Source organism: Vigna radiata, chromosome 6 (assembly GCF_000741045.1).
Source record: "Vigna radiata var. radiata cultivar VC1973A chromosome 6, Vradiata_ver6, whole genome shotgun sequence".
Classification (NCBI taxonomy): Eukaryota; Viridiplantae; Streptophyta; class Magnoliopsida; order Fabales; family Fabaceae; genus Vigna; species Vigna radiata.
In genome coordinates this window covers 1667299-1689234 of record NC_028356.1, presented here as the reverse complement: position 1 = coordinate 1689234, position 21936 = coordinate 1667299, and the positions used below count along the sequence as shown (strand labels likewise).

The 21936-nt window shown below is 31.7% G+C and overlaps 2 protein-coding genes across 3 annotated transcripts; one reads left to right on the top strand and one right to left on the bottom strand.

Moving 5' to 3' along the window:
• Positions 1 to 10228: 10228 nt before the first annotated feature.
• LOC106764472 (ribonuclease 3-like protein 2) lies at positions 10229 to 12000 on the top strand. Its single transcript, XM_014648753.2, has 3 exons — positions 10229 to 10781; positions 11117 to 11517; positions 11624 to 12000. Exons 1-3 carry the CDS (start codon positions 10314 to 10316, stop codon positions 11793 to 11795), a joined length of 1041 nt encoding a protein of 346 aa, XP_014504239.1. The 5' UTR covers positions 10229 to 10313; the 3' UTR covers positions 11796 to 12000.
• A 390-nt stretch (positions 12001 to 12390) lies between these two features.
• Positions 12391 to 19527, bottom strand: LOC106764514 (CCR4-NOT transcription complex subunit 9). Of its 2 annotated transcripts, XM_014648792.2 has the most exons (10): positions 19210 to 19527; positions 18827 to 18898; positions 18031 to 18120; positions 17772 to 17814; positions 14414 to 14520; positions 13804 to 13899; positions 13171 to 13361; positions 13002 to 13071; positions 12700 to 12806; positions 12391 to 12613 (listed from the first exon to the last, which is right to left on the bottom strand). In XM_014648792.2, exons 1-10 carry the CDS (start codon positions 19366 to 19368, stop codon positions 12610 to 12612), a joined length of 939 nt encoding a protein of 312 aa, XP_014504278.1. In that variant the 5' UTR covers positions 19369 to 19527; the 3' UTR covers positions 12391 to 12609. The 2 variants fall into 2 exon arrangements, with proteins under 2 accessions (XP_014504278.1, XP_022637551.1); XM_022781830.1 differs by having other exon boundaries at positions 12391 to 12806; positions 18827 to 18895; positions 19210 to 19524.
• Positions 19528 to 21936: the final 2409 nt, after the last annotated feature.

The following is a 21936-nucleotide window of genomic DNA, read 5'->3' as shown; positions in this document are numbered from 1 at the left end:
TGCTTTTGGGATACTAATAATTAACTATCTTAATAAAAAATAAATATTATTGTAAGTTTTTATTTATTTAAGTTATCAAATACTACAATTTTGAACTTAAATAATAATTTTTATGAATTTTCATCGGTTGAAAAAGAGCATGATCAATTTTAGTGTGTAAATTACAACTTATATTTATATATGGTTGGAAGAATTTAATTTTGATTATAATATACAAATTTAACCATTTTTTTATATTGTTATATATGATAAAAACCCTTTAAGAATCAAAGAACACAGTTTTGCATTAAAAACTAAACTAATTAAGGTAAACAAATAATATTAACTGAAACACAATGTAATAAAAGCTACCAAAAAGATAAAGAAAATAACTTTAAAGCACTCTAACACTGGTCTAAAATAAGATATAATGTTTTTTACATCCATTACATTTTTAGCCAATTCTATTTATAATGTAGCCTATAATTAAATAACTATAACATAAAAAAAATAATTACATTACATAAAACTATGTTACAGTGAAAAAACATGTTGCATATGATGTAGGGATGGTGAAGTTGGTGACAACCAAGAGCTTGGTGGGCAGTGATTTTTGGGTGGTCCTTTCAAAGGATATAATAAGTTATAATCTTTTGACAGCTAATAATAGTATAAGTTTTTTTTGTCTTCTCTGCACTATAAAAGTTAAGACATTGGTATTTCTGTGGGGTCTTTTTATGTTCCTTCCAAATCCCTTTTTCTATAAGATGTTATCTTTTAGGTTTTATGATGTAGTATCTTTCTTAACCAAGTTCCATACTGTTTACTTTTTTAAATTTGTATACAGGATTTGATTGCCTTACAGCATTCTGAATTACCAATTAGGTAATTAATCAAAACCTATAAATTATATTTATTGTATTAATTTCATTTGATCAACTTTATTTTCAATTTATGAGAAATTCAAAAATATTGAATAAAAATAAATAAATAGTTAACATATGTCACACCCCATTTAATACCCCTCCTTAATGAGGTACACTTGTCAAGCCGTCCCCTCTTTCCTAGTGAGTGAGAGACCAATTCTGCCAAATATTTAGTTCCTTTTCTCCGTGATCCGTGTAGCAGCTGAAGAACTGTGAACTTCCAGGAAGTGGAAGTCAGGTGGCAAGCTAGGAGTGGTCCGGACGTTCTAAGTGGATGCAGTATTTAAGGTGAGATTGAAACCTGATGCCACTTTTCCCATGCAAACCTTCTTCTTCCTCAAAGCTCCAACTCTCTGAAAACTCAAAATTCTCCTCCTTCTCTCTAAACTTCCCATTCTTCTCTCTAGATTTCTAACCTTCATCTCTTCTCCGATCACTTGCATCCATTCAGGATTCTTGCTACCGGCATCAAGACCTTCAACTTGCACCAAGCAGATTTCCGTTCGGGACCGGTAAGTGTCATGATCCTTGAAACCTCTTTGTCTTCTTGCATGCATGCACCCTTAAGGCTTGCATGTAACTGTTAAACCATGTTCTCTGAACCCACTTTGGTATTTAACACTAGAGCTTTGGAAACCTTGAAGAGATTGTTGCCGTCCACTTACCTTAGGAGTTTAACTGGATTAAAGGTAAGGGAAGCTTATAAGATTTAATTATAATTTCTTCGTATGGTTTGGATTGTATGATTTAAATGGTATGATAAAATATGATATGCTGCTGTATGAATTGTATGATATGTATGAATTTTAAATTCTGTACTTGGTATGAAGTATGAAACTTAGAGAAAACATGAATCTGTGGTCGAAGGTCATCAAGACCGTTTGGTCCTCCCCTTTAAACCGCTCGACTTTACAAGTGTTCGGTCTTAGACTGACACTTAACCTATGAAGCATTTGGTTTCATAATATTTTTATTATTACTTATCTAAAGAATGTTCGGTCATGTGAAGCGCTTGGTCATATATCTAGTGCGCGGTCTTATTAAATGCTTAGTATAAATTAGTATTCACTATGATTTAGTAGTACTCGGTCTTACACCAAGTGCTCGGTTTTGAAGTGCTCAATCATAAACCAGCCTTCGGTTATTTTAGTACTCGGTCTTACACCAACACCTAATCTTTAAAGTACTCGGCTTATAAAATTATGTAATTGTAAAGGTGCCTGGTCTCATACTGTTACTTATTTTCCAAAGAGTGTTCGGTCTTGTACTGACACTCAGTCTATTAAAGAGAACTCTGTTATTTCACAAACGTTCGATCTGATTTATATAGTACTCGGTCTTGTAAATTGTATTCAGTTATTAAGCGTTCAGTCCTTTTCATAAATCAGTTGTCTTTGAATTTCCTGGTCTTGCTTGATACTCGGTTTTCTTTATGATAGACCATTCAGTCTCCTATTGAATTTTTCTTGACACTTCGTTCTCTTCTGTGTTAGATCATTCGGTCATGTCTTTAACTTGGTTTTATTACGTCGGAAGTGATGGTGTGAAATTTATTGAGTTTGATTGAGTAAGAGAATTCCAATGGAGGAATATCTCATGATGTGGTGATGGTTGGTAAAGTATGAACATGGTCAGACTCTGGTTGTCGTCCTGATCCTGATATTCTGTGATGACGTTTTCTCATGTAGAGAAAGGTTACTCATGTGTGGGAATGGCAGGAGGTCTGCGGTCATACGAATAGATGATTGTTGGAGGACTAACCTCGGGTGGCAGCTGATAAGTAAAGGCAGCTACTACACCACACCGAGTGCTAGGGACGTCGGGCTACGTGGTTCATACCGTCCGGACAGTGTCTTAGTAGTCGGTCATAAATGAATGAACTTAGGATGCCTGTACAAGTAATTGTATGAATAAAATGTTGATTGGTTAAGTTTGTGTGTTTATTTGTATGATGAAATGATTAATTAAATTTACATAAGCTTACCCTTATCTGTCATGTCCTTGTGTATGTTGTCGTTCGGTTATTCCCTTCAATGCAATGATCATCCTTTTGAGTGTGAGCAGAGGGCATCTTGGAGGATACCTTGGAGGCTACTCTAGAGGATGTCGTGCAGGCCGAGCAACTCGTGAAGGCCGTGCCCGAGAGTTATGCAAGATCATCCGGTCCTTAAGATAGTTTCTTTTATTTTAGTTTCTTTTGATGTTGGCCGTTAGGTCAATGAACTTTATCTAAGACCATTTGGTCTATTTTGTAAATGTTGTATCCAATCTGACTGTTGTACAGTTTTAAATTTTAATGATATTTCCTACCTCTTTCATCCACCTATGCTTATTCATCACTGATCTCACTTATGGTTCATGATAACTCCTAAAATAAATTATAGCTTCTGTTATATATTTATTAGGATGTTACATCGTATAACTAAAAGAACTCATAAGCTATTATCTTTTGAAATTGAAAATATTATTCTAAACTCATTATATACAAAAGTGTGTGTCTAAACTAAGTGGCCACAAAATATTTGTAAATTTAAATGACCCTTCATCAACTAATAATTTCCTTGAAAATATGTTTTTGTCCAAGTTGTTTTGTTGTTTGAAATTACAAATTCTGAATTAATAGAGTTTTGTAAAGAGATGTCCATATATAAGGTGATTTTTTTTATTATTTTTTTATGACAAAAGAAATCAATAAAGTAGATAATTTTATTTATAAATACATTTTAATTTTCTATGATAAAACGTTCTTAATTTTACCTCTTACATATTCTGAAGAAAAACTTTAAAAAGCTTACGTAGTATCTTTCTGAAAAAGTTTTGAACAAAGAATAAATGTGGTAATATTATTTTTGCTTTACTTTCAATCTTTCGGTGAAAAAAAAAATATTTTTTATATCGTTTTGTGCGATTTTGTATACATAATTTAAAATGTATTATGTGGATTAAGTAGTTACACATGGATAATATCTTTTGAGAATGATTAAAGCAGTTTGGATTCATATATTATAGTTTGGTATAGTATGATTGTAATATAAAATTTGTGAATAGTAAAATATTAATAAGGTTGAGTATATTAATATCGTGTGTACAAAATCAACTAGATTCAAATTGGTATAATGATTATATTCTTTTTCTTACTTCTTACTGTTTTTTCAATTTAATTATGTTTACACGAAACTCTTTGTAAATTTGTGATAAAAAATACAAATGAGAAAATCATGAAAATATCTACTATGAATGGTGAATGACATGAAATGTAGAAAAGGTAATCATAAAGAGTGGGAAGACTAAGAATGGGTAAGAACCCTAAGTGACTAGAAAAAAAATAAAATTGAATAGCCTTGTGATTCTTGATTGTGTTTTTTAAGTATAGTATGATGATCATAAGAATGAAATATTATAAAGTGCATATATTTACATTTATTATATACATATTATAATGATAAATTAAGTATTAAAAAAAACTAAAATTTTATATTTTTAAAAGAAAAGAAATAACAAAAAGTAAAAAATATAGTGTTAAATAAATATAAAAAAATGTGTGCATTAAAATACATTTATCATTCGTGTCTTTGAAATATGAGCTTGATAATAAAATGGTTGTGGAAATAACAATGTATATAACATGGGGAAAGACAAATAGAAAATGATTCATTAAGAATAACTTTAACAATTATTGAGGAGATATATATTTTTTCAACAGGAATCAATCAAGATATGTGGGTGAAATTCTCTGCTCAATTAATATTTTCCTTGAAAATGTAATTTTATAAAATACTAAGTTGTTTTATTATTTGAAATTTACATTCTCTATTAATAGGATTTTGTAAGGAGATGTCTAAGACGTGACAATTGTTTTTTTATATTTGTTATGTAAGAGCATGAACAACTCAATTATCTCATTTAATTATATTTGTTTTTGCTGATAAAAAAAATCTATAAACAGATTAGATTATTATATTTTTAAAATGATTTCGATAGATATATTTCAATTTTCTCTCATAAAATGTTTCACGATTTTAATTCTTTTATATTATGAAGAAACATTTAAAAAGCTTATAATTTATAATTTCCTATCTTTTTTAGAAAGTTTTGAATAAAGACTAGGTTTAACAATTCAAGAAGTCTTTATTTTTACAGAAAATCTCAATTTTGTATTGTTTTTTTTTATTTCTCAATTGAGTCTTAATTTTCTGAAAATTGTAACAATTGGATCCTTTCTGTTAAATTGACTCCAACTGTGTTGGTGTATGTTTGACGTGGCACGCTGTGGTCTTTTATTGGCGGTGAAGAAACTAATATGAGGCAACCACCTCATCATCCCTGCCACATCAGTTTCATCTTTCATCTCCTGAACCCTAATTCTCTTACCAACCTCCTTGTGCCGCCACCATCATCGGACCACCATAACTCCTCTGTCAGTCACCATGCACCATCGTCACTAGCAATCACCATGATCCATCTTATACTTCGTCAACCATGCACAACTTCTCCACCACAGTTCATCTTCGCCAGAGCACCGTTCAAATCAGATAACCCAATCGAACCATGAAACCCCCAATCAGAAAACCCAATCAGCCCTAATACAAAAAAATCCAAATCAGAAAACTCAATCGAACCATGAAACCCACTGCGAGTTATTCCCCAAACGTGGCAACACAGAAACCTAATTCGTGAAGGAGGAGGCTTTCGAGAATGTGGTGGCGCGATATGTTTTCTTTGATTTTAGTTTCTGTTGGGTTTCTGGAATTTGGTAATTGCAAGTCACCATTGATGATAAACGAAGCTTGGATGGCAGCGACAATGAAGCTTGCGAGGTGACGGCGACCTGACTGGTATGGTGCAAGGTCGATAGGGACGCGAAGGGTTTCACGAATGGAGAGGAGCTCTGTTGATGGCACAATGGTGTTTAGGTGGAGCTTGCGATATTTCCTGAATCGCAATTTTCTGATTTCGATTTTGTTGATGTTCGCTGCGATTTTGATTGGTTGTTGAGCGAGTCTCTCTTTGCAGGTCTGGAGGTTGATGACTTGTGAGAATGGCGAAAGTGGTTTCGTGAAGGAGGAGGCTTGCAGTTTGAGTGAGGCAGAGTTGTAGTGGCGAGGGTGATGGATGGTGGGGCTGCCATGGTTTTCGGATGAAGAAGCTTGCGTTTGACGAAGGACGAGAGTGACAGAGGGCTTGCGGTGGCCATGGAGGTTCACGACGAAGGTTGAGGGGATGGTTGTCGGCGAGAATGGCGGTGGCGGCGCATGGTAGCTAGGGTTTGAGAATTAGGGTTTCTGTTTGGAGAATGGTTGATGGAAATTCTGACGTGGCAGGGTGATAAAAGTCTAGTGTGCCATGTCAAACCCACACTAACGCCGTTGGACCCAATTTAACGGAAAGAGCCCAATTATTACAATTTTCAGAAAACTGGGACTCAATTAAGAAATATAAAAAGAACAGAACGAAATTGAAATTCTCTACGAAAATAGGAACTTTCTGAATGATTAAACCTAAATACTATATGTGGTACTGTTGTTACTTCTTTGCTTTAATTTCAATGTTTTGGTGCACAAAAATGATACTTTTTTATAACTTTTTTGTGTGATTTTTGTTTACATAATGTAAAACATATTACGAGGATTAAGATGTTATATAAGGATAATATATTTTGAGAATTATTAAAGCGGTTCCTATTCATACTATATTTAGTTTGTCTAATATAATTGTAAAATATATATAAGGTTGAGTATATTAACATTTTTGTGTACAAATCAACTTTATTCAAATTGGTATAAATCTCCATCTAAGTATATTAATATTTTGGTTTAAACCTCTTTTTGGTCCCTAAGTTATAAGTGGATGTTTAGTTTAGTTCCCGTTTTTAAAAATGTAAATCTTTGGTCCCTAAGTTATAAAATGTATCAAATGAGTCATTTTCTGACTTGAAATACTGTTTCTTAACAACTGCTACATCTTTAGATTACTCTGATTTGTTTCTTAATAATAACAACACTTTAGATTGCTCTTTGTACTTTGACCATGAACATCAAAAAAGGACACATTTAATACATTTTTTATAACTTAGGAACCAAAAATTTACATTTTTAAAAACAAAGACTAAACTAAACATCCATTCATAACTTAGGGACAAAAAAAAGTTTAAACCTAGTATTTTTAGTATCACGAGGTAATAAAAAAGTTCTTCATAGACTTTGTTAAGAGAGAAAGAACCTTTAATAAAAGTCAATCAATAAATATAGAGAGAGATATGGGAGGAATTCTGATAGAGAGGTATATTAGAGGAATTCTCTACTCAATTAATGTATTCTTTGGGAAATGTGATTTTGGACAGCTTTAAGTTTCAGTTTCTGAATTGTTTGGAATTTACTACTTATTTATTAATAGGGTCTTTTTAGGAGAGATCCACAAGCTGAGAATTTATTATTTGTTTTTGATATTTTTTTATATCGAATAACTCGATTGTTTCATTTCATTATATTTGATTTTGTTAATAAAATATATTTATGAGCCTAATAGATTAAGTTATTTTTTAAATATTTTATATAAATAGATTTTAATTTTTCTTCTAAAATGTTTTTAATTTTACCTTTTTTATATTTTCAATAAATTCTTTAAAAATCTTAAAAATCATATTATACAATAATAATTTAAAAATAATGAGACTCGATTATTTTAATATTAAAATGTTTTATTGTAAATAATTTTGTTAAAAATAATTATTATTATTTTAAAACATAATTTATTTTAAAACACTTTTCTAGGGTTATATGAGAGTTCTTCTTCTTTGTTCGTTTGATAGAAAAATATGATCTCTTATTGCTGTGAGTTATTTAATTTGTACTTATCAGTTATTCGTGTAAGTTGAGTTTCAATCATTTTTCTTGGTCTCTTTCTGATATATGTTGCATGTTTCACTTGCACGCGTCTTTTTAGTCTTCTATATAAATCTCTACTGGTTAGTGATCATAACTGAATATCCTTCTCGTTTTTGTGATGTTTCTATTTATAGATAGAGCATCCTGCAAGTTGGAAGGAGTTTTACTGATTAGGATCTTACGAGTTATTGATCAAGTAAGAGAAGCTAACTGTTTTTAAGTTATAGATACTTGAAATTTCTAATTTTATGATTGTATGGTGAATTGATTGGATGATTGATCTGTATGATAAGTGTGACTAATTGAATTGTGGTTAGGTTCTTAAATTGGCTTAATTAATTGTATGTTGAAATGTAAAATTGTTGCCTGATTGGTGTTGCACATAAATTGTTGAGTTAGTGAAGATTGTATAATATGAAATTTGGTATGTTTTGACATTTGTGATTGTTGTTAAAGTGAATTTGTAGGGTTGAAATGGCGTAAATATGCAGAATTATGTTCTGGCAACTCGTAGGACGAGAATATACCTGTTGAGGGAAGCCAAAGTCAAAGAGCTTCTAGTTGTCATTGAGCGAGGATTTACTCGCTGAACGAAGCAAAGTCAAAAAATTCACTAACTTAGCAGTAGTTGGACAAGACAAGTCTCGTTGGTTGACTTTTGGAGAAAATTAAATTTGTGAGTTCCAATGGTAATTTCGTTGGGTATATCTAATCATTGGGCGAGTGGGCCTTTAACATTACTCGCTAAGCAAGTAGATGTTCTTTTTGAACGAAATTAACAAAGTTTGATACTAGTTTATAGGTACTCTTTTGGTGTGTTTAAACTAGGACCATGTGATGTTAAAATGATAATTGGTTTATGATGTTTATCTGAAAATGGTTGATAGATTTATGGATAAATCTGCATGCGAATAATGATGTATGAAATTGTGATGATGATGATGAATATAAGCATTGTATGTGTTTCATGTAATTTTAGGGATCTTGTGGGGAGATTTTATAGTGACGTTTCTTTAGTGTATGTATTGATTTATGGATTTAGTATTGAGAGTTATAGTAATCATTCAATCTCAAGTAAAAAAGGGAGAAGTATGTGATGAGAGACGTAAGAGGTTTTGATCTAGGGACTTTACCTTGGTCAAATATGTTAACGGATGTGTAATAGGGTAAAACTCATTGATAATGACTTTGTAGAACAGTAGATGCCTAGAATCTGATATCAATACATATATCCAGTAATTGAATCTAGTATGAGTATTTATATATAATATGATTGTTTTTATGAATGAGTGATGTGTGATAATATCTCTATATTTGTTTCATGAAATCTCTTTTATACAAAAACTTATTTTTGTTTCTTTTAATATTTCTTGTATGTTTATTTGTTTGTTTTGCAACGATCATCTTAGTGGTATGAACTGGTGAGAAGTACATGTTAAAACATCTCCAATGAAAGAAGATAATACTGTGAAATATTAATTTTCCTTATTTACTTTAGATATAAATTATTATTGTTTTTGTATTTATCTAAAAATTTTCAGTTAAATATTAATTGTGGTGATAGTGTTTTTTCTTTTACTTTATTTTCAATCTTTCTAGGAATCAATTTTTTTTTTTTTATTTATAACTTATTGTCTGACCGTTACATCATTTAAAATATATTATGTAGATTAAGTTGGTACATATAGATAATATCTTTTGAGAATTACTAAAGATCAATTCATATACTATATTTGTAATATGATTCTCACCATTTTAGTAAAATATTTATTCTAAGAAATATTTAGATAAAAATACAGGACAGTAAAAAAATTTAGTATATGTAAATTTTCTTCAATTTTATCTTTTATAAATGTAAAAAACAATAAATTAAAATAAAAAATAGTATATGATGAAGGAGTTGAATTATCTTCAATACTCAATCTATCCAATTATGACTTTTATGCAGAGACTCCACTAAAAATATTTGATTTAAATTGTATAAATTATATTTATTGCATCTCCGTGATCTTAATGTAATATAGATATTATATAATTATTCACATAATATCAATGAAATCATTACTTTATTAAATAATATATTAATACTACTTTAATAATATGAACTGTTATATTAATATTATTTTAATAACATTAAATTTATATTTCTATTATTTCAATTTAATGTACATGTTTACCATTTTTTATATATGTTTATATACACTTTTGGATTCTTACGAAAATATATTTTATAAACTATTTTTTTAAATCTTAACAAAATATATCATAAGATATATGCAAAATAAATAAACTTATAATACAATAAATATAATTTTAAATCTTAACGAACTAAATGTTTTATAAGATATGTAAAAAAAAAAACAAAATTTGTTTACTTTAAAAGCAACATGCATGTCCTTTAATCCCGTTATAAGGAGTGATTGACAGGGCTGAGTTTAAACGGAGAGAGACACATGCAGTGAGAAAGCATAAGATTCTGAGTTCACCTGAGAAGAGAAAAAGGGTTGAAAGAAATCAAAGAGAGATGGAAGCATCAGTGGCTGAGGTAGAGAGAATCTTATGCTATAGATTCAAAAACCGGAAGCTTCTAGAAGAAGCTCTCACTCATTCATCCTTCACCGAAGGTGTTTCTTATGAGCGTCTTGAGTTCATTGGAGATCCTATTATCAGTCTCGCAATCAGTAATTACCTTTTTCTCGCTTATCCCAATCTCGATCCTGGCCGTCTGTCTATTCTCCGTGCTGCCAACATCAGTACCGAGAAGCTGGCACGCGTTGCCGTTCGCTACAGTCTCCACGTCTTCGTCCGCCACCACGCTCAGCCCCTCATGGACCAGGTCGAACGTTTTGTGGAGGCAGTTTCCCTGGAGAATCCTTCCGTTGTGTCGCACGGTGGTTCCGTTAAGGCGCCTAAGATTCTCGCTGATATCGTCGAGTCGATCGCAGGAGCTATATACGTTGACGTGGGATGCGACCTGGAGAAACTCTGGAAGGTTCGTGGGTCTTTGCATTGATTTTTTTCTTAGATGATAGTGAATGATGGAAATTTGTTGAGTTTTGAAATTGCAATATGAGGTTTCGAAGGTGATTATATGATGATGTTTTGCATTATTTTTGCTGTTTTGAATCAATTCATAGTGATGATGAATTGAGAAAGAATTATTTTTGGATGAGGTTTTTGGTTTTGCTCAAGATAGCAATGCAGGGATGGTGATTTCAAATTCTTTCAAGTTGCATTTAAAATCAGTAACTTGCAGTTTTTTAGATGTTTTGTAAAATTCAAGATGATGAAAAGCTGATTTGTGGATTGTTATTATGATTTTGACAGTATTTTAGAAGAATTTTGGAGCCCATAGTGACACCTGGTGATTTGGAGCAACAACCTCAACCAGTATCGACACTATTTGAAATATGCCAGAAAAGGGGGAAGCATGTTGAGTTTAAACATGTGCGAACCAAAACCGCTAGTATAGCTAATGTCTTTGTTGATGGGAAGCTTATAGCCTCTGCCTCGTCTGCACAAAAGGATTTGGCTAAACTTGAAGCTGCCAAGATTGCTTTGGATAGTCTAGCATCTCTGGTTCCTCCTCCCACCAGTATAAAGCCTTCCAGCCGTAATATAGAGCTAAATTTTTTTACCGACGAAGATGGAAATATGAGTATTGAAGCAGCTAAACATAGACTACACGAATATTGTGAGAGTAGAAAATGGTCTAAGCCTGTATACAGGTACTTTTTTCAGATGGATTATTAAAAGAGTAACATTTATATAATATTGATTTGTGAAACTTTTTACATGTTGACTAATTAGTTATTTATTCGTAATCTTTCACAGTATTGAAAAGGATTCGGGTCCCTCCCATGAAAGGAGATTTATTTGTTCTGTTCAAATAACTATGAAAGAAGAGGCGCGGATCCTTCAAATATCTGGTTACGAAAAATCTAGGGTGAAAGATGCACAAAACTCTGCTGCTTCAATGATGCTTGTGGCCTTATTTGAGATGTAATATCAGAGAATGAGTGGTGTTGTAATTTTTTTTGGGGTGACTCCCATCTCCTATTGTAATCTGTTATTGTTTAATCATTCGCTAGCGTAGCTTCGCATTTGAAAACGGCCTGTTTGATGCTTAGCAATTCGTTTGGAAATTCAGTTTGGTCATCTTATTTATAATTGGACGTTGGCAATAAATCTGAATATTTAGTTCTGGCAAATACCTTTATAATGTTTCTCTTCAGTCCTTACTATTCAAAGTCATAGAAACTAAAAGATAAAGTTTTCTTGTGCAGGATCTGAACAAATAAATAATTTTACAAAAAGAAAATTGATAAAATATTTTAGAATCACTAAGAAAAGAGTATTAAGAAATATTGAACCGAATTGCGAAAAAAGTTACTGAAATTGAAAAATAATTTGCCGAAATCTAAACTATTTTTATGATTTGAACTCTAACTTTTTTTTGAACCAAAACTTTTAAATTTTTTTAGTATAAATATTATCTTAAGGAAATTTGTTAAATTTATAAATATTTAATAAAAGAATATAATACTGAATTTATTAAGATTTTAAAATTTATAGTTTATCGAATATTCAATATATGTTCAAACTCTTAATTAATATTATAAGATAAACAAAAAGTAATTTTAAGGAGAGAATTAGTACGTACAATGTTATTAAAAATACAAGAAAAATTAATGATTAATTTGTCCATGTCCTTGCTCTCATGTGATCTACCCATGTAATTGTCAGATTAGATGCTGACCTGTTTACATCAAGCGGAAAAGGTAGATCCTTCCGTATCAATTTTCATTCTTAGTGCACGCTCATCTGAAAATGCCATTTAATGTTCGCTCACAGCAAGTTAGAAAATTTCAGAATGATAGTAAAGCAACAAGTCAAGGTCTCTGTCTCACGACACCATCATATGATCAAATCCTCCTGCACCTTGAAGTGCAGGAACTCGACTGACTCCGATATTGTGAAGCAACTGCTGTAGCCACCGCCTTGCTGTTGGGTCCTCCTGCATGCATGAAACAATACCAATATAAAACTATGAATCATAATCTCTTCATAAGGATGAGAAAAATCTCTATCTAAGAAATTTGAAGAAGAAAGCAAGCTTTAGTTTTTAAATATCATTCTTTTAATCTTCAATTTACTAAATCAAATCACTCTAATCATGTTGATTAAGTCAAACTTTTCTACTATCACTTACACGAAGACAACTACTGAATGTAGCGTCTCTTAACATGTCTGGGAGACAGGTTCTTAAAGCCTCGCAAGCACTGTTTTGAAATGACCAAAGCTTTATTAGAAACTTGGGAAGAGAACGTAAAGGGGCAAGGCAGGAGGAGCACTTAGAAAACTGGAGTATTATTTAGAACCTCTGGTTATCTGACAGGCGAAGATAGCAACGAATAATATGCTTCAAAAGACGGCATGACGGTTGCTCAACAAGAGTTGCCACCATGTTTCCCAAAACTCGACCTACTGCATAAAAGCGCTCTGCTGTAGTGCAAATATATTTCAAACCAATTTCGTCCAGCAGAATTTTTTGGACTATAAAGGTTGCAACCTGTAGTAACGGAGTTTTCATTATACACAAATTTTCCTATATACAATTGTTTGATAGGCGTAGTAGAGGATCACGAGATAGGGGCAAAAACAAACATGTGACTTAGCATTTACTGAACACGATTAAGTAAAATACAAGGGTGAAAATCTCGAGTATAAAGAACGGTATTTCAACCCATGTACTGCAAATACTGGATGCATTTTGATACAACCAAATATGCCAAAAAGAGTATCAACCTTCCCGTGACAACCAAGAATATAAAGGACCTATAGTTCACTTCCTATGTAGCACGGTATTGGAACAGACCTCACAGACTCACGTGTTCATCACACAACCAAATAGCTCAGAAAAATGAATAAGGAAAAAGAAGTCAATTTCAATTCATCCAAACAAAATATTTTGGCAGACCACACTGGTTAAAAACAAGATCAGTAAACTTAACCGTTTTGGATAATTCACTGCCCATTTCCATACTGCGCAAGCACAGCGGAATAATCTCTGTTGAAAGAAGAAAACTTATAACTTCTGTATCATCAACCTGATGAAATATCAACAGAAAGGAAATCAAACACACGACAAAAGAGTACAAATGTACATGTGGTAAGCAAAAAAAGCAATATTTTCATCTCACAAGAAAAAAAAATATCAACAATATTGCGAAGGCCTTAAAATAGTTGGAAAATTTTATTCTCAGAAAGTAGTGATAAACACATCCTAACAAGTGGGTTTGTATGTTCACAGGAAAGTTAACAAAATAACTGAAAATAGACATGAACATTATAAGACTAAAACAACTAACTATTTGTGGCAACTAAACTATATACACGTCTAGCTGTTTGTCACAGATTTACAATAACCATTAATTAGTTAATACTGTTTTCAGAGAAGGCATTAATTGAGGTGATTGCAGTTGATACTTTTTTATGGCAGAGTTTTTTGTGGCAATACTTTTACTGATTGCAATTGTTTTCTTTTCAGCATGAATGTTGTATAAATTCTTCCCATATAGCGTATCCAACAACAGAATCAACAAGGAGGTAGTACGGCAGTACCTTTACCAAGGCACCAATGACTCCTAGACTGGTAAGCCTCAAATACTCAAATGGCCTGGACTTACTTGTTGTATTAAGGAAGGGATACAGATAAAGAGGTATATGAGCTGCAGATGAGACAAGGTAAGTGTAAAGAGTGAACAGACTAATATATTTTTTCTTCAACTGTTACTTTTAATGGGCAAAAACCCTGCTGAATAGATATGATGTCGATGAAATCTCTTCACATATAAATGCACAAAAAAAAATCCTACATGTCTTCCAACTCACCCCAAAAGTTCCTGTCCGTAGATTTATGTGACAGTATATTGACAATAAAACAAGGATGACTAACTACTAAGAGCAAGTGGTATGACCTATAAACTGCGTGACAGAGAAGCTTCATTTTCTAGCAAGAAAAAGTAAAAGTCCTATGACAAGATGGGCAATATTACGAGAGAGCAAGTTGAATTTAAAATTTAACCACATGATTCTGTTTTATACCGAACTTTTCAGAATATATATTGTCTAACCATCATTCGATAAATTTTGTAGTTCAACATAATTTATGAAATTTTAATTGTTTAGTAATTGGTCGTTTTTACAACATACCATAACAGTTTTAAACAAAAAATATAAATTTAATTAGAGAGAAAAAAAGGGGAAAGTATGACTTTGAGATGATAAGATATCATCAATCATTTAGCATTTATTGAACATATACTGTACGAAAGCAAAAGGTCTGGGAAAGACATCGATACAAACGAAAGCCTTATTATTCGCTGAAGTCGTCTACATGCTAGGTACTTTGCAATTACAAATGACCCCAATGACTTTCTCTGTTTTAGTCAACACACCTATACCAAAGGTGTGACAGTGATAGGCACAAAATTACTTGGAGGACCCTCCCTTAAAAGTTATTGTTGAAGGTAAACAAAACAGTTAAATAATCCAGAAAACATTTAATCCTCTATATATAGGATCCATAATAGCCAATATACTCTGGTAGAACTTATGCCTTGGTGACTAACACTATACAACTTTTGAGACACCAATGGCAAACTATAATAATAATTGAGGAGTACTCAAAAACTTGAAAACCCTCCCATCCCATGTCAAGGTGCTGAACCAACACTTTAAAATTTCATTGAGCATTCCATACTACTGGATGTGCAACACAAGGACATCATAATACCCAATTTTCTAGCAAACATCCTCCTTAATTTCTCCATAATTTTGTATTATGAATTCCAAATATTTAATTTTAAAAGCTTATGGTCTGACATGTTTTCCCATATTTAATTCCAATTCTCTTACTAAAATTGTGATGCATATACTTTGTCTTACTCTTACTTAAGTGAAAGTTTTTGTTTCCAATGTCTTTCTTTAACGCTCGGGCTTAAAGTTTAATTCCTTCCCATGGTTTTTCAATCATTATTTTATGATCTGTAAAAAGAGTATACAACTTTAAGGATTTAGATTAACAAGGATTTCTTTAAGGTTTGTGATGCTTGGAATGGCATTGCTTGATACATTCCAATTTCTTTAAGCAATATTGGAGATATTGGTAACATCAATTCTGCTGGTATTATTGATAAGGTTGATGAACCTGTTTGGACGATGGACAAGCCTGGTTTACTTAATATGAAGACAACTCATGACTTTATTGGCACCAGTTCTCTTTATCATTCTTGGTGGAATATTATCTAGACCAATATCATTCCATCAGTTAAATCTTTAATTATTTGGAAGTTGTTGCATAATTTTTTATTGTTTGATAAGCATTGTTAGATAAGAGGTATTAGCCTATGTTCCAGTTGTATTTGTGCAATCTTCATGAGGAAAGTCTGATTAATCTTTTATTTGAGTGCATTTTTGCTAAGAATCTTGGGGCCTGGTTAAATTATTTTTTTTCCTAATTTCTCTTGCTCCTATGTTAATAATGATAATATGTCTGAAAGAGCTAGCCCTATCATTTGTGAATTAGTCTTGCTACAATCACCTTTGTTATTTGGATCATTTGGAAAGTTAGAAATCATAAGACTTAGAAAACCTATTTACTTTCAGTCGGTGCTTCATTTGGTTGAATGGAATGTTCAGATGGCAGGTAAAAAATCTTCTAAAAATCTATGCATAATGATATAACTAACCTTTGCATTTGGAAGCTTTTCAATGTTCAGATTGAAATTCCAAAGGTAATAGAATTAAACAAGTTGATTTGGTTTTTGCATGCTTTTAGCTAGTTAAAGGTTAATGTTGACGGTGCTTCCAGGGGCTATTCCGGGTCATGCTGCAAATGGCGGTGTTTTCAAAGGCAGTAGAAGAGAGTTTGTTGGATTGGAGGATTTACTGTCTATCTGGGCATCGAGTCTTCTATTTAGGCTGAGTTGATTGCTGTCATTGTTGCAATAGAGATTTCTAAAGCTAACAATTACAGATTTGTCTGGCTTGAATGTGACTCCTCTTTGGTTTATCATAGAGGTTGGAAGCTTGCTAGTAGAAAGCTCTTAACACCTGCAAAGATATGAATTTTAAAGTCTCTCATATCTTTCATGAGGGTAACAGATCAGTTGATCGTTTTGCTAACATTGGTCTTGTTAATAGATTGTATTTTCTTTGGTTTGATTCTTTACCTTCCAGTGTTCGATTTTACTTTTATAGAAATCGTTTAAGCCTCTGGGAGTTTAGGCTTTGATAGCTACTTGGAGGCTGTTTATTCTTTGCATGCGTTTAGTTTGGTCCCCTCATGCTCTTTGTATCCTTTTTTTTTTTCTTTCTTATATAGATTTTTCAGGTGGTAGCACATGGTTAGTGAAACTTTAAGATGTTAACATAGTTGGGATAGTTGGGATGTCAATGTTTCATAGTGATGTTTAACATGATTTTAAATCATAAGTAAGGAGTTTAGGCTGAGTCTTAACTAACCCTATCCCTATAAGAAAGTTTTTAGTCCCATCTCTAGGAATCCTCACTCTAGCAACCCCTTCATCGTACATGTCTTCTCAAGCCTAGATGTGAGAAATTCACCTTTCTTATCCATTTGGGTGATATAGTTAATATCAAGTGCGGCAACGACTGAGCTCATGAACTTGGATTCTAACCCTCCTCCCATGCTCTGTTCCTACTGGTTCTAGACTCGAGTACTCTTTCCCCTTGGTACTTGGCCAAAAAACTCTTCTTTTGGGTTCAAACCAGCTCACTTTAAAAAACTCTTTAAGATAACTTTCATAAAAAAAAAATAAAAATCATCTTCGTACTAAACAAATGGTAAAATAAAAACATGTTACTTGTTCCATCACTAAAATAATCCTAAAATGATAATCAGAATAGCAGACAGAAGTTCCCAGTCCTTCAGACGAATTAAAATATATATTATTACCGTTGAGGAATTGCATCCTTGTATCAAGGTGAGATGCCACACACTGTAAGAAATCCATTGGGGTAAAAGAGATGCGTTGGTGAGAATGCTTTGAAGAAAAGGAGCTAAAGACCAGACAGAGTATATTATATGTGGCTGGACACATCTCCAAACCAATAACTTTTCAAAGCTAAGAAAAATATTTGGGGCTTATTAAATGTGTCTATCTGTTGAATTTCAGATATAAAATTTGATAGGGCATGATCATCTCAATTCTTACCTGAAGAAGGGCAAGAGCATTGCAGACTCGGTTTGATTGTGCTGGAGTAAGGTTTGGCGGTGAAATAACAGGGTATATTGAAACTATTTCCTGGAAGAAAATAAGTGAATAAAAATATAACATATCCTAGTTAGTGGTGAGCGACAGAGAGCGTTATTTCATTCAGAAAAAAAGTAAAACATAAGAACATTTTGATGCTCTTCTCACTTTGTTTTAAAAAACGTTTTTTAAAACAATTATACACTACTCAACAGCAATTCATCAACCAAAATATATTAGCTTCAATCAAAATTGAGAATTAAGATTTATATAATTCACATTCTAAAAGCATATTTGTTTAACTTTACAGTTTTCATGTAGTAATGACCCTTAACACAGAATATTGACAGGATCATTTTATAAAGCAATCTTAACAATAAAGAAATCCCAAGATGAACAGTATGAAACAAATTTTAGAAAGCAGAAAACTATTCGAATGCACTCGTGAATAATGATGATTCAATGCTGTCAAAAAACGGTTATACCATAAGAAGGAGTTTTTGGTTCTCTCCGTCGCAGGCAATTTGTGAAGCGAGGTCCTCTAGGACCGTGTCACAGGCAACAGAGACATGCTTATGTGATGGAATTTTGACCGTCCACCATTTATAACCTCATTCTCAAAACTCCAAAATTACAAGTAATAATAAGGTCTAACAAACTCCAATGGTATAAAATATAAAATACGTGAAAGAATGAAGCAAAAGAAAGCCAAGTGATAAGGAATACGTAATGCTAATGCAACTCACTCAGAGCATACCTGCAAAAGTGCTGCCATAGTACCAAAAGAATTCCACAGTAATGGAGCAAGATCCTGAAATAACTCTCTCTTCTAATATATACAAGAAGAAAAAAAAAATGAAAAAAATAAAATTATCAGTTAAACCGTAAAAATCCTGAAACGACGTCACATGAATACATGCATGAGATAGAGATAGAGACAGATAACTACAATATAATCTGTACATTACAAATGCTTAGTATATGAACATAGCGGAAAATGTTTAGAACCAGAGAAAACAAAATCCCTAACGAGAGGTTTCATTTTCGACACGCCGCAAGGGAGTGCGGCGTTTGGAGTGGTTGGAACAGTTCCAGTGAAAGGACAGATGAAATCGAAAGAGGAAAATCGATAGAGCATACCTTGGAGAGTTCATGGAGTGCGTTTTCTCGGAGATCAGGATTGCTGAGTTCGAGGACGAGATGTTCCACAGACGCCATTCTTCGATCCTTCGTTGCAGAGACAGAAGAAGCTCCAAAGGACGCACCACTCATTGAGATTGATTGTGGCAAATTCGCCATTGACTAACTCTGAGTGTGTGCAATGTTCTAATATTCTGTGTGCGAATGATGCCAATGCGACGTTTTCTTCCTCTGATGCCAACTTCCTCTTGTTATTTATGTGCGTATGCGAAGCAATGGTGCGTAATGGAAGGAGACAGAGACACATGTTTTGCATGCTAGAGAATGCTAACGCCTGTTTCTCTTGCTCCGTGCGTGCCCCCTCGAATACATTATTCTCACACTTCCATATTACAATCATTTTTATTTAACTAAAATATATTTTATGCCAACAAAATTGGACTTCAGTTTTAATTTCTGCAGAAAAAGTTCAATACGCTTTTAATTTCTATCTTTAATACCAATACTTAGTTTATTGTCTGTTAAGAATATAAACAGTTTGGTAATATAAACCTTTAAACTTCTTTTACATAATTAAATTACAAATTGAAAAATACTTTTTTTTTAACAACTTTTTTTATAAGACTTTGAAAACTTGTGCATAATCCTTGATTATTTAGTTTTAAATATTTTTTTTAAAAATAAATTCAAAAAAATCAATAAAATAATAATGTGTCATTAATTTATTTTAAATATTTTTTTAAAAATAAATTTAAATAAATCAATAAAATAATATTAATATGTGTCTGTTAAAAAAAAATTAACATTCTTAACAATTTTATTATACATGATAAATTTTTATTGAAAATTTTTAGAAAATGGTAATTTGGCGAACTGAGTATTATTGCAAGAAAAGGTTGATTTTCTTAACGAGGAGGAAGTTTGTGAATAACATCATCCTATGGGAAATTTCAGAAAATGAAATATAACTGGGAATATAGCATGTAACATAGTTATTTCCAAAAATATCATCTGTTTTTTATAACAATAACTATGAAACTATAAATGTAAATGGGAGGAAATTACATCACTAATAATAATATGATATTACTTAAAAATAGTAGTAAAAAGAAATTATTTAGACACTGTTTTAACTAAAATTTATTTGATTAATGCAGGCTTTTTTTTAAAAAAAAATTAACTGTTAATATATCAAATATGTCTATAATTTTTTTTACATGCTTTTTAATTATTGCAGTATAAAGTGTGGATGGTTAAGAATTCATGAGTATAAATAATACATTGTGTAAAATTAAAAAAATAGATAAAACAAAAAGGTTATAAATACGTTGTCTTAAATATTTAAATTGGAATAATGTGTTCAACATTTTAAGAAAGTTATTTTGAGTCTCAAGCTGGTTTGATTTTGACCACGGGATTGAAATAAAAAAATAAAAAGTTCTCACATAAAGCCTATGCAAGAAAAAGTTCATAACACTAAAATATAAATGAAAGTTTCATGTATCAGTTTATGGAATAGTTAGTTGTTCATAAATTATAAGATAGACAAAAGTAGGTTAGGATTGTTTAAATTGGATTAAAATCATGTTATTGTCGAATCAATGTTGATAAAATTTAATTCGAGATATTTAGGTTAAAGATGAAGTCCGAATTAAAGGTCAAATAAAGTTATTTAGATTGAAAAATTGAACTAAAATAAGGTTGAAGTTCAAGTTGAAACAATTTGGACTAAAGAATCAACATTTGTCATTTCATCTTAAAGAACAAATTGAGTTGGTTTAGACCTAAAGATGAATCGAGTAAATCCAAATTTAAATGAGTTGAGTTTGTTTATGTTAAAGATTTAATCAAATTGCTTCGAGCTTAAAAACAAATTAAGTTAGTGTAAATAGAAAAACAAACTAAGTTAGTCTGTATTAAAATATGTAGTGAATTGAATCGAAGTAAAAGTTGAGATGAATTAAATAAAGGGAAAGTATAAAATCAGTTTATCTTAAAAGATAAGTCAAACCTCTATTTAAAGTTTGAAGGTGAGTTGAATTTAGTCAAAAATATGAATTTGAACCATTTTCGAATGAAAACTTGGTCCTTTCGTCTAAATCAATTTAATTTTCGTCTTTATCAAGGGACATTGGGCACTGAAACTTTTTGAAACTCCTCATTTAGTATACCAATACAGTAGGGACTTATTTAGAAATAAATTCAAAATAGCTCATGAATTAAACGTGACGAGTCTTAATCTTAAGGGTGAATCCTCCGGAAATACCAATAATAGTAAACTTAATTTCCTTCTCTAAGGAGACTCTCACTTTCTTCGTTTTTCCCAATATTTGAAACGGATCAATCACATACTGTCATATATACATTGTCAAAAAGTTATTAAAAAATAATTTTTAAAGAGATTTTTTTCCCGCGTCCTTATTTTTTCGAGGGAAAATGATATTTTGATACCAATTTTTTGACACTATTTTGACACTGCACACGTGTCAAAATATGATTGGACGATTTTAAATTAAAAAAAATTTTGATTTTTTTCTTCCAAATATGCTCTTATTTCGGCTTTTTTAATTTGAAATCATCCAACCATGTTTTGATACGTGTGCAGTGTCAAAATAGTGTCAAAAATTGGTGTCAAAATATCAATTTCCTTTTTCGAGTATTAGCTCTTCTCTCTTAAATACAATAAATGATCAATATTGAATGTAAGAAATGGATATTGTTCCTTGA